Consider the following 25,663-nt stretch of genomic DNA (forward strand, 5'->3'; position numbering starts at 1 on the left):
CGGGTGCCCGGACGGCCAGGGGCGGAGACGGGGCGGACACCTCCACTGACCCCTGCAGCTGCTTCTTCCCTCCCTTCCCCAGACCCCACGCTGCCCCCAGTGCTTCCCCAAAGGTCCACCTCGTTCTGGGAACCGTGAAGACAGCTGCCTACCTCCTCGTCCTCCCTCCCAGCTGAACTCAAACTGGTTCCCCTCACACCAGCCTCTGCAGCGAGCCACAGAGGGCAGCTACCAGCCAGCCCCAGCCCCTTCCCACGACCTCCTCACCCAGGCGCTCCCGGGTGCCCCGCCCTGACTCACGGCCCCGGCCCAGGGTCCTGGGGGTGCTGACGGGCCTGGCTGGGGCCCCACTCGGGGAAAAGGTGAGGCCAGCTCATGGCGACAGGCCCCTTGGGCTCAGTGAGGGGAGGAAGGCGGTGGCCATGTGGGGCTGGAAAACCCTCCAGCCGCTGGTCCTGGCCGAGGCTAACAGTGGCCCCAAAAGAAACAGGAAGGTCAACATGCCGGCCCTGATGGACAGCTCGGAACACTCCAGACCCTCCCCTCTTGCTAGACACGAAGGCAGCCACGCCAAGACCCCAGCCCCAGCCCCAGCCCCAGGCCACATCCACAGGCAGAGTCACCAGAGACCAGGCTGGGACGGGGATGACACTTCGAAACCCGCCAGGGACCCCGGCTGCCCCCTCGCCATCCGGGCTCTCAGGCGCTGACTGGCATCTGCAGAGCGCACTGTGGAAGGCTCCCAGCCCTGTGTCTGCTGGTGAAGGTGGTGCAGGACCCTGGGGACATGGCACCGTGCCCACCACAGTACCAGCCCTGCCGGACCCCCGCAGGTGAGCCCTAGATGTGACCTGCATCCAGCATGGGTCGGGAAAGGCAGCCCCAACACCCCTCGATCCAGCCTTGGGGCAAAGGGAAGGGTGGGCAGGTGCCTTGGCCAAGGGCTACCAGACCCCTCCTCAAAGGCAGGCCATCCAAATTTTCTCTGTCACCCACTAGCAATGTGCTCCCCTGTGACTCTAGACAGGGCAGGCTGGATCTCCAACTCTGACCTACAAGCAGGAAAACTGGCAGCCCTGGGAGGCTGGACCGCGGGAGGCTGGGCCTCCCACTCTTCCCTACAGGCAGGAAAAGGGGCAGTTCTGGGAGGCTGGGCCTCCCACCCCCGCCCCCTACAGGCAGGAAAATGGGCAGTCCTGGGAGGCTGGCTGGACTGAGGGAGGCTGGGCCTCCCCCTGTGCCCTACAGGTCGGGCCACGGGCAGCCCTGGGAGGCTGGGCCTCCCACTCTCCCCTACAGGCAGAAAAACGGGCAGCCTTGGGAGGCTGGACCCAATGAGGCTGGGCCTCCCACTCCGCCCTACAGGCAGGAAAACGGGCAGCCCTGGGAGGCTGGACCTAGTGAGGCTGGGCCTCCCACTCTGCCCTACAGGCAGGAAAACGGGCAGCCCTGGGAGGCTGGACCGCGGGAGGCTGGGCCTCCCACTCTGCCCTACAGGCAGGAAAACGGGCAGCCCTGGGAGGCTGGACTGAGGGAGGCTGGGCCTCCCACTCTCCCCTACAGGCAGGAAAACGGGCAGCCCTGGGAGGCTGGACCTAGTGAGGCTGGGCCTCCCACTCCGCCCTACAGGCAGGAAAACGGGCAGCCCTGGGAGGCTGGACCAAGAGAGGCTGGGCCTCCCACTCTGCCCTACAGGCAGGAAAACGGGCAGCCCTGGGAGGCTGGAGCGACTGCCCTACAGGCAGGAAAACGGGCAGCCCTGGGAGGCTGGACTGAGGGAGGCTGGGCCTCCCACTCTGCCCTACAGGCAGGAAAATGGGCAGCCCCGGTATAGGGGCCAGCCCTACAAGGTCTGTGGGTTTTCCTCCGCGTGTGGGTAGGGGAGAGATCATAGAACTAAGGATACAAGACAAAGAAATAAAAAAGACAGCTGGGCCCGGGGACCACTACCACCAAGACATGGAGACCCGTAGTGGCCCCGAATGCCAGGCTGTGCTGTTATTTATTGGATACAAGACAAGGGGGCAGGGTAAGGCGTGTGAGCCATCTCCAATGATAGGTAAGGTCACGTGGGTCACGTGTCCACTGGACGGGAGCCCTTCCCTGTTTGGCAGCCGAGGCGGGGGTGGGGGAGAGAGAGACAGGTTATACCATATTTCTGCATATCAGAGACTTGTAGTACTTTCACTAATTTTGCTACTGTTATCTAGAAGGCAGAGCCAGGTGTACAGGATGGAACGTGAAGGCGGACTAGGAGCGTGACCACTGAAGCACAGCAACACAGGGAAACGGTCAGGCTTCCGGATAACTGCGGGTCAGGCCCTCCACAAGAGGCGGAGGAGTAGTCTTCTCTAAACTCCCTCGGGGAAAGGGAGACTCCGTTTCCCGGTCTGCTAAGTAGCGGGTGTTTTTCCTTGACACTGACGCTACCGCTAGACCACAGTCAGGAGCCCTCTGGTGGCCCTGTCTGGGCATGACAGAAGGCTCACACTTGTCTTCTGGTCACTTCTCACCCTGTCCCTTCAGCTCCTATCTCTGTATGGCCTGGTTTTTCTGAGATTATGATTGTAGAGCAAGGATTATTATAATAGTGGAATAAAGAGTAATTACTGCAAACTAATGATTAGTAACACATATGGTCTATATCTAGTATAACTCATACATTTTGTTACACTGGGACAGCTCGTGCCCTCGGTCTCTTCCCTCGGCACCTGGGAGGCTGGACCGAGTGAGGTTGGGCCTAACTGGGAAGGATGTGGCTTCGTGTTCCCCACCCCAGGCACCTTTAAAACGAGCTGAGCCTGGCATCCAGGCAGGAACACTCAGCCCCCACGCTCCCTGTGGAAAACGACCAAGAGGACCCCACCCTCTGGGTCGCCCACCAAGGATCCAGGGTACCCTGGGCCACAGCCACGAGCTGCCCACAAGGGGAGGCTCAGGTGCAGCTGCTGGCTCTGCTCACCCCCTTCACCCCCCAACGCAGACACCCTGACACCCCCTGGCCCTGGAAAAATGGCAAAGGACCACGGTGCCCTGCCCACCCGCCTGCTGCAGGAGAGCGGCTCCCTCAGACCCGGAGTGCTCTGCTGTGCCAGCTGGTTCATCAGTGCTCAGGCAGGCCTGGGTATGCACTCACAGAGAAGCTCAAGGCTGCCAGAACACAGGAAACACCTTCTTCCGAGGCCACGTGCTGCACATGTCTGCAGAATATCAACCTTTAAGGGGCTTTTCTCTCCTCATTAAAAGACTTCACAGTGTGGTCTGCATGGTGAGGGGACACACCGTGCTCCCAGGGGGAGGTCAAGGATGGCCCCCACCGGTGACACCACAAGAACAGAGGGGCCCACGATTTCTCTAAAGGAGACGGGGACAGAGGGTCGGACGTGCCCGGCCCAACAGGCCAAACATCCTTTTTTATTTTGGGCCAGTGCAGACAACATGCCATGGACACCACCTTCACTGCTTGACCGACGGTCACTAAAAGTTGAGATTTCAGTTGGGCGTGGTGCTCACACCTGTAATCCCAGCACTTTGGGAGGCCGAGGCGAGCAGATCACGAGGTCAGGAGTTTCAGACCAGCCTGGCCAATATGGTGAAACCCCGTCTCTATTTAAAATTAGCTGGGTGTGATGGTGGGCACCTGTAATTCCAGCTACTTGGGAGGCTGAGGCAGGAGAATCACTTGAACCCAGGAGGCAGAGGTTGCAGTGAGCAGAGATCACACCACTGCACTCCAGCCCGGGCGGCAGAGCAAGACTCCGTCTCAAAAGAAAAAAAAAAGTTGAGATTTTAGTCGGGCGCCATGGCTCACACCTGTGATTCTAACACTATGGGAGGCCGAGGCAGGTGATCCCTTGAGCTCAGGAGTTCAAGACCAACCTGCGCAACATGACGAAACTCCAGCTCTACAAAAAATACAAAAATCAGCCAGGCATGGTGGCGCACACTTGTGGTCCCAGCTCTGTAGGGGCTGAGTTTGGAGGATCCCTTGAGCCCAGGAGGTCAAGGTTACATGTGGGCAGCAAGCCACCCAGGTGCCGAGGCAAGAGACCGAGGGCATGAGCTCTTCCAGTGTAATAAAGAAAATATACACAGTAAGAATAGTTATACTAGAAATAGATTATAGATATGATGATATATGAATATTATTAATCATTAGTTTGTAGCATCACTCTTTATTCCAATATTATAATAATCTCTGTTCTACAACTATAACCTAGGAAAAACCAGGCCATACAGAGATAGGAGCTGAAGGGACACGGTGAGAAGTGACTAGAAGCCAAGAGTGCGAGCCTTCTGTCATGCCCGGACAGGGCCACCAGAGGGCTCCCTGGTCTAGCGGTAACACCAGCGCCTGGGAAGACGCTCGTTACTTAGCAGACCTTGGTCTAGCGGTAGCGCTAGTGCCTGGGAAGGCACTGGTTACTTAGCAGACTGGGAAAGGGAGTCTCCCTTTCCCCGGGGGAGTTAGAGAAGACTCTGCTCCACCACCTCTTGTGCAAGGCGACATCAGTCAGTCCCACCTGCAGCCATCCGGAGGCCTGTCTCCCTGTGACGCTGTGCTTCAGCAGTCACGCTCCTGGTCTGCTTTCATGGTCCGCCCTGTACACTGGGCTCCGCCTTCTAGATAGCAGTAGCAGAATTAGTGAAAGTACTAAAAGTCTTTGAAATGCATAGAATAATGGTGTAAGCTGTCCTCTCTTTCTCTCCGCGTCGGCTGCCAAACAGGGAAGGGCCCCCTGTCCAGTGGACACGAGACCCACGTGACCTTACCTATCATTGGAGATGGCTCACACTCCTTACCCTGCCCCCTTGCCTTGTATCCAATAAATAACAGTGCAGCCAGGCATTCGGGGCCACTACTGGTCTCCACATCTAGGTGGTAGTGGTCCCCCGGGCCCAGCTGTCTTTTCTTCTATCTGTCTTGTGTCTTTATTTCTATGATCTCACATCTCCACACACGAGGAGAACCCACAGGCCCAGTAGGGCTGGACCCTGCAGTTACAGTGAGCCATGATGGCACCATTGCCCTCCACACTGGGCAATAACAGAGCAAGACTGTCTCCAAAAAAAAAAAAAAAAAAAAAGTTGAGATTTCACACATAGAAAACATTTGAGACAGGATCTGGCTCCGTTGCCCAGGCTGGATTGCGGTGGCTCCATCATGGCTCACTGTAGCCTCCACCTGCCGGGCTCAGGCAATCCTCCCACCTCAGCCTCCTGAGTAGCTGGGACCAAAGGTGCACATCACCACACCAGGTAGTGTTTTGTATTTTTTGTGAGATGGGGTCTCACTACATTGCCCAGGCACCCCTCAGCCTCTCAAAGTGCTGGGATTATAGGGGGCAGCCACAGCACCCGGCAGTAACGTGTTAAGTAAACACTCTATTCGTTAGCATTCCACCTCCCATGAGCCTCCGGAAACACCAGGCTTTGGAAGTGATGCTGGCGGTCACAGAAGCGCTGAGATCAGGGCAGGGTTGGCATCCAGTACGGGATGGGGAGAGAGCCCTGCAGAGGGCTCTACACCATGGCCCCAGCGACGCGATTCCTGTGGGGACCCACCTGCCCTGCAGCTGCCACACCACCCAGGCCAGCAGGTGTGACCCCCTGGTCACGGGCCACCCAAGCCCTGAGCACAGAGATGGACACACGTCCCGGCCCACACAGACACAAGCAGCATGAAATTCAGAAATAAAGATATAATGAAAGACCTTTTTTTCCACAAGAATAGGTTAAATACATACAATTGGTAAATTATAGAGCAATTCTGAATAAACTGATCAAAAAACGAAGAAAGATGAGCGCGTGCGGGCTGGGCTGGTCTCACGACCGCCTCCGGACAGTGTAGGTTTCTTGCCGGCGGCCGTGCCCCACCTCGACGCGATGCACCTGAGGCACATCCCACCCGGGCGAAGTCACGGAACAGACACACAAGAGGGGAGACAGCCGCGACCCAGGGAGCCACAGGGCCCGAAACAGCCCCTGCCGGCTCTGGCGTCTTTCCCGGGCCGGGGTGCCCCTCTGCCATCCTCTGTGGACAGCGAACACCCGGGCCGGAGCCGTTACCTACTGTGAGGGCCAGCGCAGCGGGGCGCGGGATGTGAGGGAGGCCCCTGAGTGCATGGGGCCAGCCTGCCGGTCGCGGGGCCTCCTGCAGGGACTCCGGTCCTCCGCCTTCCACCAGCACAGGAGGACGGGCTTCTGGGCCACCGGACATAAGGAATTCAGAGAAAAGGCTCTGCAGGTACCCGAGGCCCCCCAGCCTGCAGCACCGACCCCGAGGAGGCACCAGCAGCCCCCGCCCCGCTCGCGGCCGCCGCAGTCAAGGGCGACACCTTGTGGTCGGAGTGAGCAGGCTCCTGGCTTCCAGGGCAGCAAAAACCCCCAAGCACTTTCTAGAAGGAATGTGTTTCATTCTGACTGTAAACAGATTTGTAAATGCTGAGACCAAACCGGGGCTCCCTGGATCCTGAGCCACGGCTGTCACTGGCCCCGCTAAGCCTCGTCACTACACGGCCGGGCCAGACCAGCACCCGCGGACGCCAGCTCCACCCCCGGGCCCCTCCCACCCGCTGAGGAGCCGGGAGCTCCGAGAAACGAGCCGGGAGCTCCAAGAACGCAGGAGCAGCCCGCGGTCGGCAGCAAGTTTGCATTTCTAAGTGACCACATCTAATAAAATGAAAAACGGGTTTACTAAAACAGGTCCAAAGACAACACGGAAGATATGCTACAAATCCAGCACACCAGCCCCAGCGGCCCGTGGCCAGGGCAGGGCTGAGGCTCCAGTCTCCTCCAAAGCCCAGTCACACATTTTGGTCTTTGCTTCCCCTTTCAAGTTTTTAAAAGCTAAACCTAGGAGCCTGGTGGGTCTGCCTGTGCTGGGCAGTGTGTCCAGCCTGCCAAGGTCACGCTCTGGTGCGCGGTGCCCTCAGTGGCGCCTTGGGTCGTGGCGCCTTGGGTCTCGGCGCCTGAGCCTCACTCCTGCGCGATGCTCCTCAGCACGTACTTGACCGTGTAAGCAAAGGCTGCAAACCCAACTATCACAAACAAGTTCGCCAGGGCGCCACCCAGGAGTCCGTGGTGCCGGTTGGCCTGCTGGAGCCCTGCGAGGTTCGGGACGGCCCCCGGCGCATGCCCGTTGAGAAGCTGAATCCCGTTCTGGACGAGGTGCGTCTCCCCGTCTGGAACCACGTCTGGCAAGGGGAGAGTCTGGGGTCTGCTACTGAGTTCGTCTTGTGCTTTCTGTTTTTGTTTAATTTCCTAAGAGAAAAACAGCGAGAAACGCAGCTGGTCTCCAACCAGCGCCTTCAGGACCAGCACTCCTGTTCCCAGGAGTCCACAGTCCACCACCAAGAACCAAGCCCTAGGCTGTGTCAAATTCGGACCCCATCTCACAGGTGAGGGCCCAAGCGTGGCCGGCCTCACTGGCCCTGCGCCCCTTGGCCCCTGCACTCAGGCAGACCAGAGCAAGGCTGAGCCACAGAGGCCAAGACCAGGGAGCACTCCAGTCCCACATGGCAGTTGCTGTGCCTCCCAGCTATCCCCAGACCACCCAGGTGGCTGCTCAGGCCCACGAGCTCCCCGCCCCTGTGGGACAGGCCCAGCCCTCAGCCCACCAGCACAGCTGTCCGCAGGCCACCCCCCAGGGCCCAGGCCTTCTGCCTCCCCTGCCTCGGGGCTCCTGGGAGAGAGGAGCCATCCCCTGGGGAGGTCTGCAGCTTCAGGACACAGATTTTACTCTTTGTAAAGAGGTGAAACTCAAGTGTTTTAACGCAGGGGAAGGCGAAACCCATTTCCGTCTTTCTTACCTCCACAACTTCAGGAAATAATTCACAAAAGACTTTATCTTTCAAATTAAATGCTAAACTCTGCGCTGCCAGTTGTCTTTTCTAGAAAGGAAGGGAAGGGAATCAGCCAGAAAACTAATTTCAAATTCTTTCAAAATTCTAAAAACAGATTATTTCAAAGTCAAGGGCTGCAGTCTTCACGTTGTAGAAAGCATTTAATAAGCATACTCTTCACAGCAAACTAACTTATAGTCTTATAAAGGCTTCTTAATCTTCCCATCATCAATTAATGATATCACACTTGATTCCTATTAAAAATAGAAAAAAACAAGCTAACAAAAGCACTGTGCTCCCAGCTGAAAAGGCCCCTGCCGTCTGTGCAACTGGTACTGCCTCGGCCCACCCCAAGATCCCAAGGAGGAGCCCCTGGCGGGTGTGGATGAGGCTGGATGTGGATAAAAGCAAGACCGAGAGGCAGCGGGGAACACAAGGCCACAGAGCAGAGCAGTCTCCACGACAGTGCCTGGGACAAGGTGGGAACTCCACCCAGCCCCACCTACTAAGAAAGGCAGCTGCAGCCAGGCGCGGTGGCTCACGCCTGTAATCCCAGCACTTTGGGAGGCCGAGGTGGGCGGATCACGAGGTCAGGAGATCAAGACCATCCTGGTTAACACGGTGAAACCCCGTCTCTACTAAAAATACAAAAAAAAATTAGCCAGGCGTGGTGGCGGGCGCCTGTAGTCCCAGCTACTCGGGAGGCTGAGGCAGGAGAATGGCGTGAACCCGGGAGGCAGAGCTTGCAGTGAGCTGAGACTGCGCCACTGCACTCCAGCCTGGAGACAGGGTGAAACTCCTTCTCAAAAAAAAAAAAAAAAAAAGAAAGGCAGCTGCAACTCAGGAACATAAAACAGCCCCCCAGACACAAGGCTGACGGCCCACCGGGGAGAGGCTCTAAAACTCACCGTGAAGTCCGACGTCTCTATACTGCCCAGGGTGGGGCCCTTCTCCACCATGAAGCTCAGGAGCCCAGTCAGGATGGTGGAGACAGACCAGGCCGGGTTCCACGTGTCCGGGTGGAAATCCGTGATAGAAAGACACAGCCTGCGAAACAGGGGCCCTGTCAGTGCACACTCCCCACCGCGGCCAGAAAGCTTCCACGGCCCCTCCAGGCACCTTACCTGGTGTTGCACTTAAATCTTCCATTGGGAGTGATCATATAAATACTAGGAGGTTTGAAAGGAAATTCTCTAGGAAAAATTAGTTTTCCATGATAATAGCCACCTACATGGAAACAAAACAGAAAGAGCCTTGTCGTCCGCCACAGCAGGGGCTCCTAGAGACCTCGTCCACATCCCCACGCCACCCCCCGCCCAGCTCAGCTCCCGAGTCCTCACTGCCCTCTCCGTCCCCAGCCAGCTCCCAGGCTCAGTCCCCCACTGACCTTGCTCTCCACTCCCACCCACTGTCATGACCACCCAGACCCAATGCCCCTCCCCACCACACCTGTACTCACCACCTGACTGGACCCAGACCCCCACTTCCCCGGGAGCTCGAGATAACCACAGCTACTGCACACCTCTCTCCCTGGAGTGTCACACACACCCCCACCAAGAGCAGAGGGGTCGGAAGAGGCATGCGGGGCCTCCTTGCAACACCCCCAGCACAGCAGGAGCTCCAGGCCCAGCTGAGGCTGCCCCTCCCAGGACTCAGGTCCAGACCCAGCAACTCTCCAGCACCGTTCGCTTCCCCGACCCAACTGCACCCAAAGGCCAGCAAAACCCACCTCAAACACACCACTCTCCACCACACACCCCTCCAAGTTCTGCCAAATGCTCTCTGCCCTGACCTGAACCCCTGGATTCGGGCCTCATCCATGGCTGTTCACACGTCCTCCCCTCCCAAGCTCTCAAATCCACCTGACCAGGCTTTCTCCCTGCTCTACCAAACCTGACCTAAAGATCGACCTCAGGGTCACCCACACGTTCCCACTGTTTTTTTGTTTTTGTTTTTTTTTGAGACAGAGTCTTGCTCTGTTGCCCAGGCTGGAGTGCAGTGGGGCAATCTCGGCTCACTGCAACCACTGCCTCCCGGGTTCCAGTGATTATCCTGCCTCAGCCTCCTGAATAGTTGGGACTATAGGCACACGCCACCACACCCAGCTAATTTTTTTTAAATTTTAGTAGAGACGGGGTTTCACCGTGTTAGCCAGGATGGTCTCTATCTCCTGACCTCGTGATCCGCCCGCCTGGACCTCCCAAAGTGCTGGGACTAAAGGCGTGAGCCACCTCGCCCAGCCGTCCCACTGGTTTCTGACCACCCAACAGCATAGCCTTATAAGGGGCCACTCCTGGCTCCGCCTCTCCAAAGCCCCACCATGGTCTAGCTCCTCCACTCCCCACCCCCTCTTCCCACTCCAGCCAGCCCCTCTTTACCCACCCAAGCACAGGGTGCTCTCCTCTCAGTCCTGGCATCCTCCTGGGGTCGCCCTAGTTTCACGGCCTCCCAACAGGAACCCTGGAATGGCTGCTCAGCCACTTCCCCCACCCTGCACCCACAGGCCCCCTGCACACTCCGGGCCATTACACTGACCGTCCACAGCACAGCACCCAGACGCCCCGCTCCGGGACAGAAATCTGGCCACTTCTACCAAATGGCAACTTGGCAACTCCATCCTCCTGGTATGACACCCACCCCATGAGCAAATCCTGTTGGCCCCACCTTCAAATCAATCTAGAGCCGCACACCCTGTGTGGCCTCCCCTGGCCCTGCTCCCGGACCCTCTACAAGCTGCCTCGTGGCAGCCCCGCCCCAACCCGAGGCCCACACCCTGGGGGCCCAGGCTGCACCTGGAGTTGGCTGGCAGTTCAGAGCTTGGGGCCAACCCCAACCAGAGGACCAGAAGTGCACGAGCCAGGACTCCCTGGCCACACCTGCGTGCGTGATGTGTGTGTGCATGCCATCAGGACACGTGTGTGCGTATGTATGCCATCAGGAGGCATGTGCATGCAGGTCTGCATGTGCATGCCATCAGGACGCGTGTGCATGCGTGTCTGCATGTGTGCATGCCATCAGGATGCGTATGTGTGCATGTCTGTGCATGTGTGCATGCCATCAGGACACGTGTGCACGTGTGTATATGCCATCAGGACGCGTGTGCGTGCACGTGTCTGTGCATGCCGTCAGGACGCGTGTGCGCGTGTGCGTGCCATCACAATGCATGTGCATGCGTGCCATCAGGACGCATGGGCGTGGGCATGTGTGTGCGTGCCATCAGGACGTGCGTGCGTATGTGTGCATGCCATCAAGTTTGAGGAGCACTGGCCTCTGTCCTCCCTCGGGCTCCCTGTGCACAGCCCTGCCCCAATGTGAGTCCCCAAATCACCATGGGCTCTTCTGCTCCACAGCCACCCTGTGTAGGATGCAGCACCCCTGCCCCTCAAGTGCTTCACATCTTGCAGGGAACGCTCATCGTTTTAGGCCGCCTTGGCATCCACTCTGAATCTAGGGTGGACTTTCTCTGACCAGAAGCGGGGCTACCACCCGCAACAATTTTCAGTTCACACCCCCCTTCCTCGAGCTGATCCACCCAGACGCCCGCCCCATGCACTGTCCCCTGGTGACTGCCCCCCATGGACTGTGCAGCCACACCACAGAGTCCCCCAGTCACAGCATGGCCCCATGGGGCTCGTGCCCGCTTGCTTTAAACCCACCAGTTAAAACTCCCCGAGGGAAACCTGTGTGCGGAACACCCTGGACCCAATAAACGGTCGGCCTGGGGGTCCCAGTCTCTCTCCACTTTCCCTGGCCTCCCTGCATGTGTGGCCTCCCGCACGTGTTTCCCTCACGTCTCTCTCTTCATCACTGGGGGCTGCTCTCCCTCCCGCAGATCCTAATGAAAACATGGCTTGGCCGGGCGCAGTGGCTCAAGCCTGTAATCCCAGCACTTTGGGAGGCCAAGGTGGGCGGATCACAAGGTCAGGAGATCGAGACCATCCTGGCTAACACGGTGAAACCCCGTCTCTACTAAAAATACAAAAAAAAAAAAATTAGCCGGGCGTGTTGGCGGGCGCCTGTAGTCCCAGCTACTTGGGAGGCTGAGGCAGGAGAATGGCGTGAACCCGGGAGGCAGAGCTTGCAGTGAGCCGAGATCGCACCACTGCACTCCAGCCTGGGGGACAGAGAAAGACTCCGTCTCAAAAAAAAAAAAAAGAAAACATGGCTTCACTGTCTGCCTCCCCTGAAGATAACGCGTGGCCTTGCAGGGGGACGCTGCAGCTTCCTCTCTGCACTCTGCTCAGGGCTGGCATTCGAGGACTCAAAGGAACAGTGGTGAAGTCAACAGTGGAGGGATGGCATGAGCAAGTGCCACTGTAACCCAGCCTGGTGTGCGGCCACATCCACCAGGGAGAGGCGAACCCCAGGAATGACACCCAGAAGACACACGAGATCATGAGGAAAGGCCAAACCGGAAAATGAGTGAAAGACAGAAACAGGCTTCCTTAAAAGAGGAAGCAGGAACAGCCAAAGCGAGGCTGGAACGACGTTCAGCTCAGTGCTAATGGGCAAGAGTGACTTACACGGCAAGAAACGGCCAGCTGAGTGCAGAGGGTGCTGGGAGATGGACACCCTGCTGCCTCACTGCGCGCACACGCCTATCAGGAAGCCCCAGATGGCAATCCCACTGCTTGTCACCTGCCAGAGAAACCCAAGACAAAGGCACCAAGAGCCACACACAGACTTTCAACAGCACCAGGTGAAAATCAGGAAGCCCCCACTTGTCCTGAAGTGAGTCCCTGGTGGCTTGAACATCCCCACACCCCAGGCCATCTGCTGAAAAGCCTGAGGCAAAGGCCTAGCTGGCTACTCTGCCCCATGGCCTGTCCCTCCTCTAGCACTGCCTGACCCTCATCACTGGGTAAGTCTTGAAACCACAGACTCCACTTTATTCTTTAGAAAAATTGTTTTAACTATTCTAGATCCTTTGCCTTTTCATGTAAATTTTAGAATAAGCTTGTGTAGTATAAAAAACTGAGATTTTGTTAGGACTGTGTAAAATCTACAGATTCACTCAAGGGGAATTATTTAGCAACATTTGTAGGAGGCCAGCTCTGAACTGTCAGAGTGGGCACGCCTGGGCAGCACCAGGGGCAGAACAGCCACGGAGCCCAGTGCACGGAGGGGACACGGCTAATGCACACCATGCCAGAAAGACATGGACCTGGCACAGAAGCCACCAAGAAGGCAGGAAGAGGGGTCAGAAATCCCGAAGTCAGGAAGGAAGCCGTCGTCAGCAGCATCAGATAGCAGAGGCTAAGAAACTGAGGACTGAGAACAGCCCCTTGGCAAGTGGCAATTCGGAGGGGTTCCCTGGAGACCCTGAAGGAGAGCAGAGGGCAGGGCTGCAGAGAGCAAAAGGCATCCCCCAGTGAAGGGGAGGGCCTCGGGGACGGGAGCAGCAGTGCCATAGAGGGGAAAAGGGAGGGGCAGTAGGAACACACCTTCTCCCTCTGAAGGGAGGCTTTCCTGAGACCCAGGACCAGCACAGAGCCACACACGATTGTGGGGAACAACGGAAAGGATGGGAGGGGACCAAGATAAAAGCACAAGTGACAGGGTTGGGGCCGGCAATGGCCACACCACACCCAGGGGCTGCCCCCTCTTCTCCCAACTGTGTCCAGCCCTGTTGGGGGAGCAGCTCATCTCCACCAGCAACTGACCTGGCTGGTGATGTTGAGGGAGATGGGGTGTGGATACAGAATTAATATTCACAATTTATTTAAAAAAAACTAAAACCACAAAACAAACAAAAAAAATGTAAAGCTGGCATAATTTTGCTTGTCAAAGACCACCACCCATTTTGGTTTTTTTTTTTTTTGAGATGGAGTTTCGATCTTGTCACCCAGGGTGGAGTACAATGGCGCAATCTCGGCTCACTGCAAGCTCCGCCTCCTGGGTTCAAGCAATTCTCCTGCCTCAGCCTCCCGAGTAGCTGGGACTACAGGCGCCCACCACCACGCTCGGCTAATTTTTTGTATTTTTGCTAGTAGAGACAAGGTTTCACCGTATTACCCAGGATGGTCTGGATCTCCTGACAAGTTTCATTCTTGTCACCCAGGCTGGAGTGCAACGGCACGACCTCAGCTCACTGCAACCTCCGCCTCCCAGGTTCAAGTGATTCTCCTGCCTCAGCCTCCCGAGTAGCTGGGATTACAGGCATGCACCACCACACCCGGCTAATTTTGTATTTTTAGTAGAGATGGGGTTTCTCCATGTTGGTCAGGCTGGTCTAGAACTCCTGACCTCAGATGATCCGCCCACCTCAGCCTCCCAAAGTGCTGGAATTAAAGGCATGAGCCACCACGCCCAGCCAACCACTACTCACTTGGTGGTATATATTCTTCAAATCAGCTGAAGGCACACAGACGCATCATAACAAGTACTTTAACACGCCCTGGACACCTGCTCCTGGGCCTTATCTTGCCACGGCCTGCTGGCATCCCCAACGCTGGTCATGGTCAATGACACTATGATCAAGGGCCCACCCTACAGATGTGCTCTGCACTGTGGCTGCCTTAGTTGCAGATGATCCCAGAACTGGGATTCCTGGGCCAAAGGAGAGTCCACAGGTGTGGCTGTGATAACTCGGCCAAAGTGCCTTCAGCAGAGCCTTTTTCATTCTTACCCACCCACAACCCTTCCGACAGTCCAAAGCCCCTGCTTGCAAACCTTCTAGCAGCAGCACTCTCTAGTGAAATCTCACCCAAAGCCTCCACACACAGGCAAACAGAGCCTGCTGCTCCAGCCACCTGAAGCCGGGGCCCTGTGGCTGGACAGCAACTGCTGACCTGGCCCTGCTCTGCCTTGCGCTTGCCAGTGGGACAGTATTCACGGGCACGCTGACTCCTGACCTGGTCCAGATCGAGGCTGGCGCCAGCCTCTGCCAAAGGCCCCAGAAACTTGCTGTCAGCTCCAGCGTCTACTCTATAAATGACACCAGGTCTCTAGGTGCTGTCTGCTGACCTGGAGGGGTCAGGCTGCTGGATCAGCCTTGGTAGCCGATGAAGGGCTGAGGTGCTGGGCAGGTCCTGCAGCCTCCCAAAGCCCCAGGTGCCACCACACAAGGGTACTTCCACTTAGCTCAGAGACCGTGCTGGGGATCGCGAGACCCTGGGGGTGCCCAGCACAGAGGGCACACTGAATATATATGCCTTTCCTTTGATGATATGCACCAGGTCTTAAGAAACAGTAGAACAGGCCAGCTTCAGTGTTTACCCCAGTCTGGTTTTCTCAGCTATGGCCCTATGGTGTCAGAGGCTAGTGAACACAGATGCTACAGGCGGCCCTGCAGGCTGAGACACATCAGCGGAGCAAACACTTCCAGCGTGTGGAGAAGCAGACGAGGAGGAGTTCCAACTAAGCCAATTTAACTAGCGCACATCCCAAGTAGAAAGGCTGCTGTTTGCAAATAAAAGATGGTGAACAGGCAAGGTTGATTCAGAATATAAAAACTGCCTGGTGTTCTTCTACCTAAGTACAGAATCCTTACCTTCATAAGGGGTCATCTCTGGGCCTCGGACGACATAATGCCTAAGGGAGAGAAGAAAATTACTTGGGATTTGGGGACAGCAAATTCTCCAAAATCTGAATCATTCCAAGCCTGGGGTTTATAGGACCCAGCCAAAATTACATTCACATTCAGGCAGTGAACAAATGAAGGTGAAATGTCACACAGCCACACGGCTTCAAAGCCCCAGTCTCTTCTACCGTGGGTGCTTTTAGTCTCTTGTAACAAGATCTTAGAGACTATACTTTATAAGTTTACCATAAAGTACCTTTGTTTCGACAATATAACATGCACGAAGCTAATCCTAATAATTAATAACTGAAATCTTAAATAAATTTTAATTTCACAGTACATTACCAAGATGTACTTGAAGACTGTAATCCCAGCACTTTGGGAGGGCACGGTGGGAAGATCACTTGAGCCCAGGAGTTTGACACCAGCCTAGGCAACATAGCAAGACCCCACCTTTATTTAAAAAAAAAAAAGTTAGCCGGGTGTGATAGTGCATGCCTGCACCCCAGCTACTCAGGAGGCTGAGGCGGGAGGATCACTTGAGCCCAGGAGTTTAAGGCTGCAGTGAGCTATGATTGTGCCACCACATCCCATTTGGGCAACAGAGTGAGACCCTATCTCCAAAGAAAAAACAATGTACTCTGAAATGTATATTCTTAAATGTACTTATATATAATGTGTTTTTTGGTATCACACAGGCAGGCTAAACAGAACACAGCTAGTGATGTGGGGCCAGCTCTGTGCCCCCAGCCCTTTTTCATGCTCCTGGAAAAACCGTAAGTGACTTGAGCAGCTGTCCTGGAGCAGAAGGAACAGGAACTGCTGTGACTGTCTCCAAAGCCAGAGTCCCCACACAGAGCTCACCCTCAGACCAGGGGCAGCAGCAAATCGACTAAACACTCCACATAAATACATAAGGCTTCTGCTTTACGTAAAGAGGTGTCTGGGCTTTACAGATTCCCAAACGAAACAGAAGAGCACAGAGAAGAAAGTAAAACCAGCTAGAAATGCCAGAAACCAGACACGGCTGCAACTGCCAACACCAGCCAACACCGGCCATCCTCTTTCCCCTTGCTCTTCCCCAGGACATGTGTGCCATCACTTTAAAACTAATGGGGGCCGGGCTCGGTGGCTCATGCCCGTGATCCCAGCACTCTGGGAGGCCAAGGTGGGTGGATCACCTGAAGTCAGGAGTTTGAGACTAGCCTGGTCAACATGGCGAAACTCCGTCTCTACTAAATATACAAAAATTAGGCCGGGTGCAGTGGTTCACACCTGTAATCCCAGCACTTTGGGAGGCTGAGGCAGGCAGATTGCCTGAGGTCGGGAGTTCGACACCAGCCTGGGCAACACGGTGAAACCCCGTCTCTAATAAAAATACAAAAATTAGCCGGCCATGGTGGCGCACATCTGTAATCCCAGCTACTCAGGAGGCTGAGGCAGGAGAATCGCTTGAACCTGGAAGACGGAGGTTGCAGTGAGCCGATATCACATCACTGCACTCCAGCCTGAGTGACAGAAAGAATACTCAAAAGAAAATACTAATGGGATGATGTATAGTAATGTATACTAATGGGATGATGTATCAGCAGAGCCAGCTGATAGGTTTTACTCAAAAAATGCCATTATCATGTGTCATTGGCCCAGGAACCCAGTGGCTCTGAGCTCAGCACGCAATGCACCCAGGAATGTGGCCTTCAGTTGTTACTGTGCCCAATTCCTGTGCCCAACCTGCGAAAACTGGGAAGAAATGAAGAAGTCACCCTCTTCCTGAGACAGAGCCCAGCAGCCTCGGGGCAGCTGAGAGAAGATGGGATCCACGTGGCCCACAGCACACCCCACAGGCCTTTTCAGGGAAAGCACTCTGCTCTCAGGGAAGGCAAAGACACCTGCCGAGGCCCTGCCAGGGGCTCTGGCAGCACAGGCCTGATACTGACACTGCCGTCCTGGGCCAGGTGCCACCACCTGACAACAGGGGCTTACTGCCTCAACAGTACTGGCAAAATGGGCTACGCTGAACCCCTGCTCTCCTGGAAGTCCGGTATTTTGGTATTTTGGCAGGTGCCAGGCAGAGGGTGCCTAGGACCAGCCCCATAGAGTCCCTGGGCCTTCCCCTAATACGTTTTAGTTTCCAATGAGCTTCTCTGGTCAACATTCCACACGTGCCGTCCAAACCCAAGCCTGCTGCTGGGAATGGAGCACAGAGACTTTGCCCCACGTGCCTCTTCCGCTGGCTGACTGCTGTTTTCTCTCCATAATGTGTGTGTGTGTGTGCGTGTGTGTGTGTGTGTGTGTGTGTGTGTGTGTGTGTGTGTTGGAGTCTCGCTCTGTCACCAGGCTGGAGTACAGTGATGCGATCTCAGCTCACTGCAACCTCCGCTTCCCAGGTTCAAGCGATTCTCCTGCCTCACCCTCCCAAGTAGCAAGTAGCTGAGATTACAGGCGTGCGCCACCATGCCAGGCTAATTTCTGTATTTTTAGTAGAGACAGGGTTCCACCACGTTGGCCAGGCTGGTCTCAATCTCCTGACCTCGTGATCCACCCACCTCGGCCTCCCAAAGTGCTGGGATTACAGGCGTGAGCCATTGTGCCTGGCCTTCTCTCCGTAATTTTAATGGTGAGTATTCTTTGTGAATCATCAAACCTGCACCGGGTCTTGGGGATGCCCGACCCACAGATTTGTGGGGAGGGATTTCCCCACACAATGAAGACGTCCTCAAAACCAGGGAGGAGGCAGCTACCATGGAACTTGTCCCTCGCACCTGCCAGCGATGTCCTGGGGCCACATCTGATTTTCAACACTGGGGCAGAGAGCACTCTGGTGGCCAAGGGGCTCCGCCTCACCCTGGGTATCCTCTGCCTGCCTGGGCCGGGCCTCCTCTGTGAGCCAGAGGTGGACCCCTGACCAAGCCGAAACACACTTCCTTTCAACTCACTGAAATATCTTTTCTCTGGAATTAAAAAAAAAATTAGGCCAGGCATGGTGGCTCAGGCCTGTAATCCCAGCACTTTGGGAGGCTGAGGCAGGCGGATCACCTGAGATAAGGAGTTCGAGACCAGCCTGACCAATATGGTGAAACCCCATCTCTAAGACAGGAGAATTGCTTGAACCAGGGAGGCGGAGGTCACAGTGAGCCGAGATCACGCCATTGCACTCCAGCCTGGGTGACAGAGCAAGACTCTGTCTCAAAAAAATAAATAAGGCCGGGCATGGTGGCTCATGCCTGTAATCCCAGCACTTTGGGAGGCCAAGGCGGGCGGATCACGAGGTTAGGAGATCAAGACCATCCTGGCTAACACGGTGAAACACCATCTCTACTAAAAATACAAAAACAAAAAATTAGCCGGGCATGGTGGCTGGCACCTGTAGTCCCAGCTACTTGGGAAACTGAGGCCAGAGAATGGCATGAACCCAGGAGGCAGAGCTTGCAGTGAGCTGAGATTGCGCCACTGCACTCCAGCCTGGGCGAAGACTCTGTCTCAAAAAATAATAAGTAAATAAATTTTTTTTAAAGATCAAAATATAAAACATCCTCACACTTTTTTTTTTTTTTTTTTTTGAGACAGTTTCACTCTTGTTGCCCAGGCTGGAGTGCAGTGGTGTGATCTTGGCTCACTGCAAGCTCTGCCTCCCGGGTTCAAGCGATTCTCCTGCCTCAGCCTCCCGAGTAGCTGGGATTACAGGTGCGCACCATCACGCCCAGCTAATTTTTGTATTTTTAGTAGAGACGAGGTTTCACCATGTTGACCAGACTGGTCTCGAACTCCTAACCTCAGGTGATCCACCCGCCTGAACCTCCCAAAGTGCTGGGATTACAGGCGTGAGCCACCATGCCCGGCCTCTCACACTTTATTTCTTATCAAATTACTAGCAGACCTGTAATGGCGTGTTTCGACAGAGCAGTATGCACTCCCACACTCTGTACTTCAGCAAGGGGGAGAGTCACCATGAGGTGAACGCTTATGAGGCACAGGTCCTCTCAATGCCAGCCTGAGGGTTGGGGCACCTGGCCCAAGCCAATGCCAGGGACAGGAGTGTCGGACCCTAGTCCTGTCAAATACTCCAAGCCAAAATAGGCTAATTCCCGTATCCAGAAGCAAAGAGCAGAGTCTGGAAAGGCAGTTTCTCCTCTAAGTGCCTGGAGCGCACACCAGCAGCAGCTGTGAACCCTGCATACCTGGACCCCTCCCCTAAAGACCCCACACCAGAGATTCTCTCCAGCCCCAACCTGAGTCAACCTGGACCCCGCCCCCATCAAGGGCCCCACACCAGAGACTCTCTCCAGCCCCAGCCTGAGTCAAGCAGGGCTCTGTGATGTCCCTGGCATGCGTCCACTGGGAAAAGACCAGAGGGTGTCCACAGGTCCCTGGGCACCCACTCACCCCTGGGGAGGGTGCAGGAGCACCTTGCCAATGCCATGACTGGGGCACCAGGCTCACCCAGCCAGGCCAGCAGAGGCCTGCGTGGCAGCGACAGTCAGTGCAGGGTGATCAGTGGCGCAGAGCCTTACCACTCGAGAATATTCGAAGGGAGGGGCTCGGCACAGATGTAAGGCACCGGGTCTTTCTTAATGCGAAGGTAGTCCTGCTTCAGCCTCTGGGTTGCTGTGGTTGGAGCCCTCTTATTGCTGGTGCTGCTCATCTGTTAAAAACAATGTCTACACTGACGAAGAAAAGCGATGCTGGCCACAGCTTTCTCCCCCCAACGCAGCTCCACTCCCGTTTCTGTAGCCCACCATTCATTCAGGGCCCAGCCCTAATGTACACACCTCAGCCCAGTGACCCAGAGTCACAGCTCACAGGTCACCCTCACTTGCCACCCACCCAGACACCCAGAGGCCCTGCGGCTTCTCTTTTCCCATCTGTCCCGCCACCACCTTCATTGACACGACGTACAGCTCAGGTACAAAGACGAGGAGAAACCCAAAGCCTCGCTCCTGTCCTCCAAGAACTCACACAGGGATACACTTATAGGGCCTGAGGTGGTGCTAAGGCCACAGCCTCAGACCAGCTCCTGAGGGCAGCTACTCGCACCTTCCAACTCTGAGCTCAAAGACCCTGCACTGATGGAGAATCCACACCATAGAAACGGGCAGGCACCACCGCCAGCCCCTTCACCGCACCCAGAAGCCCGCTGCCCAACATTTACCACCGGCCACAAGCAAAAGGAGATGCAGAGTGCGGGAGCCTCTGCGGCTGGAGTGACGAGAACTCTGGAGACTCCGAGGCACTCACTGGGCAGAGGAGCAGCTGTCTTCCTGGTAGAAGGGGCCACAGGTGAATAGGCCACAGCTGAGAAAGTGCAGTGTGCAGGGGCCCAAGCACAGTGAGGGCAGGGATAAGACTGGCCAGGGAGGCAGGGCCAGGGCATAAGGGTTTATTTACTTATTTTTTGTGAGACAGGGTCTTGCTCTGTCGCCCAGGCTGGAGTCACTGCGGCCTTGACCACCTCAGCTCAAGCAATCCTCCCACCTCAGCCTCCTGAGTAGCTGAGACTACAGACGTGTGCCACCACGCCTAGCTAATTTTTTATTTTTTGTAGAGCTGGGATCTCACTATGTTGCCCAAGCTGGTCTCAAACTCCTGGCCTCAACTGATTCTCACGCCTCAGCCTCCCGAAGTGCTGGAATCACAGGCAGGAGCCACGGCAACCTGGGCCACACAGGGGTTTGGGGTCCAAGCCTCAAGGCAGATCATATCTTCTGTTAGGAAGGTCACTCTGGTGGCTCCACGTGGGACGTTCAAGACAGCACTGAAGGCCGAGCATGGGGCGTGAGGCACCATCATGCAAGAGAGGAGGCTGGATCAGGGACCCCAAGACCCCTCAGCCGTACCCCTGTGGCTGGGGAGAGGGGTGGTGATGAAAACAGGGCTCCCTGCTGCATCAGACTAGCTCCAACTCAAACCTCTTATATTTTTATTTATTTTTTTTTTTTGAGATAGAATCTCACTGTTCATTGCCCAGGTTGGAGTGCAGTGGCATGATCTCCGCTCACTGCAACCTCTGCCTCCCAGGTTCAAGGGATTCTCCTGTCTCAGCCACCCAAGTAGCTGGGATTACAGGCGCCTGCCACCACGCCAAGCAAATTTTTTTTGTATTTTTAGTAGAGACGGGGTTTCACCATGTTGGTCAGGCTGGTCTTGAACTCCTGACCTCAGGTAATTTGCCCACCTCGGCCTCCCAAAGTGCTGTGATTACAGGCGTGAGCCACCGCGCCCAGCCATGGCGACACGCTTTAATAACGTCTGTGGGCATCAGTGGCCATCAATAACGGACAGTGACCAGTGATCTCCATCCTGACCTCCCAGTTTGCACAAACCTGAAGTCAACTCCACCCAGCTTCCTTGCTGATATGCTTTGGCTGTGTCCCCACCCAAATCTTACATTGAATTGTAATCCCCATAATCCCCCATGTTGAGGGAGGGACCTGGTGGGAGGTGACTGGATCATGGGAGTGGTTCCCCAAGCCGTTCCAGTGAAAGCGAGTTCTCAGGAGATCTGTGGTTTACAAGGCAGTGTTCCCTGCTTTTGCCCGCTCTCTCTAGCCTGCTGCCATGATAGACATGCCTCTTCCCCTTCCACCATGATTGTAAGTTTCCTGAGGCTTTCCTGGCCACATGGAACTGTGAGTCCATCAAACCCCTTTTCTTTGTAAATTACTGAGTCTCGGGTACATCTTTATAGCAGCATGAGAACCAACTCACGCACCTTAGACAGCCACACACTCCACCTCCCTTCAGTCTCCACCTGCAAGAGATCTCCAGACTTGGCCTCTCTGACTGGTTTATTCCTCCTCAGAGAACCACCACCAACGGCCTGTTTAGTGTCTGCTCGCAACCTGAGGATGGCAATGGCCAGGGCTTGGCTGCTCACCCCACACACCCAGGGCCTGGAGTGCAGAGCTCAGCCAGGGCACCCACAGCATGCTCCCAAATGTGTGGCCTCAGCCCCACCCCCAACCCTGCTTCTTGTTCTGGGGTCCCTGACTCTTGCAATCCTTGTTCACCACATCCTTCCCACTCCCATTATCTTCTCTAATGCAAAATGTCGTCACTTCTCCCATCAACACCACAGCAGCCTCCCAACTCCCCCCGTGGGTCCAGAAGGTCTGAGCTTCTAGCCTCTTCCCATTTCAAGGCCCTCTTGTACCGCTAAGTCAACATACTGTTCTGATCACCCACTCCCCCATCCACCCTTCAGGATACTCCACAGCCAAGCAAATAAACATCAACACCTCCTCTTGCCCACCAGCCCCCTGACAGAGGCAGCCCCAGCCAGCCCTCCTCGTTCCCAACTCCCAAGACCCAGCACGGCCCGGGCCCCACTCCAAACTCCTGACCGAGTTCTCACAGCTGCTTCCCAGCCTAGACTGTACTGGAAACTCCCTGGGCCCTTCCGGGCACAGCCAGAGCCACCGCCTTCAGAGGCCTCCCTGATCTCCCTGCCAAATGCCTCCCGCTGTCACACATCACTGGCCTCCATGTGACCCCACACACCACGCAGGGCCCTTTCAGGCCCCAGCAGAGGCAAGGGCGGGCTCCTCTGCCTAAGGAATGCCTCCCCAGGAGGGCCCCACCAGGAATGGGGTTACAGTCCTGCCCGGGAAGGAAGTGCTTCCACACAGTGGCATCCCCAGCTCCTGGCTCAAGAAGCCAACGGGCCAGGGATCTCCCCTCAGGCCAACCTGGTGACGGACACAGCGATGACCCCAAGCAGCACCACCACACAGGCCGTCCTTTCAACGCTCACCCTGAAGCTAACACTCTGCCATATACAAAATAATTCACTGGACAACTCAAGTGCAGGTGTGTGTGGGCTTAGCTAAGTGGCCAGGCTGCGGGTTTAATGAAAGTTCATGGACAGCCACGCAAAAATAAAATAGATTCCATCCAGTCAGTCACAAGCAAGCTTCTCTCCCGTACTTGCTTGGAGAGGCTTTTAAAGTCATGTTCACGATTCAACTGCTGTTTGCCCAGCCACTCTTCCTGAGCTTCACACAGAACAGCATTCTCACATCCCCCAGGGGGCCAGAGGGCTATTTCCCCCAATTCTTCTCATCCCAATATGACAGCAGGAAGGACAAGGGCTGGGCGTGGTAGCTCACACCTGTAATCCCAGCACTTTGGGAGGCCGAGGCAGGCAGATCACCTGAGATCGGGGGTTCGAGACCAGCCTGACCAACATGGTAAAACCCTGTCTCTACTAAAAATACACAATTAGTCAGGCATGGTGGCACATGCCTGTAATCCCAGCTACTCGGATGGCTGAGGCAGGAGAATCGCTTGAATCCAGGTGGAGGCTGTGGGGAGCCAAGATCACACCATTGCACTCCAGCCTGGGCAACAAGAGCGAAACTGCGTTTCAAAAAAAAAAAAAAAAAAATTAGCCGGGTGTGGTGGTGGGCACCTGTAATCCCAGCTACTCTGGAGACTGAGGTGGGAGAATTACTTGAACTCGGGAGCCAGAGGTTGCAGTGAACTGAGATCATGCCACTGCACTCTAGCCGGGCCCACAGAGACCCTGTCTCAAAAAAAAAAAAAAAAAAAAAAAAAAAAATCCACAAAGGAAGCAAACTGTGAGAACAGAGTTTGAAGCATATGTGCCTCGGGTTCCCTTCAAACATCCCCACAGGCAAGGGACACCAAGCATATCATCCTGCTGAGAGAAAGAGCTGGAGATTTTAAAACAAAAAGGCACAGGAAAAAAAAACGTTAACTCACAGAAACTGCATTAAAGCAGCGTGAATCACCGACGGCAGTGGCTGCCCAGCGTCCCTCACCGGTCCCTCTTTGTCTGGACAGCTCTTTCCTGCTTAGGGGATGTGGCAGGAAACCTTGGCCTGACCCATCGGCCAGGCACGTGGCACACCCAGGTCCAGGACTGCCACGGAAGTCTCTGCCTTCTCCACCAGACTGCTCCGGAGGCTGGATGGAAGCCCAGGCCGATGGAAGTGGGACACTCACCTGCAACTCACATGCACCTGCCTGGGTCACCTGCCTGTCACTCATCCACGCACCTACCTGCCTGGCTCACCTGCCTGTCACTCACGCACGCACCTACCTGCCTGGCTCACCTGCCTGTTACTCAAGCACGCACCTACCTGCCTGGCTCACCTGCCTGTCATTCACGCACATCCCTGTCTAGAGTGGAACTGCTAAGGAGGTCAGCGGTGCCAGGCCGTGCAGATGACGGACTGCGAGTTCTGGACACCCAGACCCAATCATGCCCTAGGCTCAGGTGCTAGACTAAGCGAGATACTCACGATCCTTTCTTCGGAAGCCAAATTACACCGTCTGGTTCCCCTGGAGCAGGGCGCGGGGCCATCGACCTGCCCCAGCCAAGCCTGCTGTACACTCTTCGCTGCCCTCCCACCGGGCTGAGGCCTGACCTTTCAGCCCCTTCCTATTTGGGTCTGGCAAGAGGATGTCAACCGGACTTGAGTTAAATACACACGCACTAAGTGGCAGGCACTGAAAAGGAGGCCAGGAGGTGACACCTGGCCAGGGGCTGAGAGGATGCAGAGAATTGGCAGGTGTGGATGGCGAAGCCCGGCGCAGCTTAGAGATTTGTTCCGGGGTCGTGTCCCACTCCCGCCGGCCGGCGGTGGAGCCAGACTCCGGTCTCCCACTGTCACCGCCCGGGTTTCCCAGAAACGCTGGCCCTAAGCACAGTCCCGGGCACGCTCGTTTCTCTCAGGGTTTACGGGGCACTCTGGGGCCTAACAGTTCAGGGGCGAGGAGGCGGCGGGCTCAACAGCAGCCCTCCCCCGGCACAGACTCCCGTGATCCATTGACGAACCAGGATCGAGGCTGCCCGTCCTGGGGCAGCCGCAAGTGTCCCAATTGACCGGAGACCTGGCAGAGTGGTCAAGTCCCCGACGTGACCCTGACCCGGAGCTCCAGGAGCCCGCCGTAACCGACCTCCGGTTCCGCGCAGGCAGGCTCGGGCCGGGGCCCCGCGGGTGGCGGGCGCGAACGGATAAGTGTCGCGCAGGGTCCCCCGCAGCCCCGGGCCGCCGCTGTGGCCGGCTCCGGCGGGGCGGACGAGCGGGCCCGAGGAGCCGGCGCAGGCCTGCGAGCGTGCTCACCTCTCCCTGTCGCTGCGCGTGGGCCGCCGCCGCGCTCAGGCTCGCCGTGGTCGAGGCCGGAGCAGGGTGCGGAAAAGCGGGGCCCGCGCCCGAAACAGCCGCACCGCCCGGGGACTGGGCCCACCGAACCCGCCGCAGCGCCGCCGCCGCCGCCTCAGCCTCCAAGATGGCCGCTCGCGGGGCGGAACCAGCCTAGCTTCTGCTTCCGG

General features: G+C 56.2%; 1 protein-coding gene across 2 annotated transcripts; it reads right to left on the minus strand.

Moving 5' to 3' along the window:
- Window positions 1-5,695: 5,695 nt before the first annotated feature.
- On the minus strand, window positions 5,696-25,658 carry UBE2J2 (ubiquitin conjugating enzyme E2 J2). 2 transcript variants are annotated; one of them, XM_003279697.4, is made up of 7 exons: window positions 25,455-25,658; window positions 19,878-20,008; window positions 15,337-15,377; window positions 8,969-9,071; window positions 8,753-8,891; window positions 7,812-7,892; window positions 5,696-7,263 (listed from the first exon to the last, which is right to left on the minus strand). In XM_003279697.4, the coding sequence occupies exons 2-7, from the start codon at window positions 20,006-20,008 to the stop codon at window positions 6,979-6,981; spliced, it is 780 nt and encodes a 259-aa protein (XP_003279745.1). In that variant the 5' UTR covers window positions 25,455-25,658; the 3' UTR covers window positions 5,696-6,978. The 2 variants fall into 2 exon arrangements, with proteins under 2 accessions (XP_003279745.1, XP_003279747.1); XM_003279699.4 differs by lacking the exon at window positions 19,878-20,008 and having other exon boundaries at window positions 25,455-25,644.
- Between the last annotated feature and the right edge of the window lie 5 nt (window positions 25,659-25,663).

This window comes from Nomascus leucogenys, chromosome 24 (assembly GCF_006542625.1).
Source record: "Nomascus leucogenys isolate Asia chromosome 24, Asia_NLE_v1, whole genome shotgun sequence".
Lineage (NCBI taxonomy): Eukaryota > Metazoa > Chordata > Mammalia > Primates > Hylobatidae > Nomascus > Nomascus leucogenys.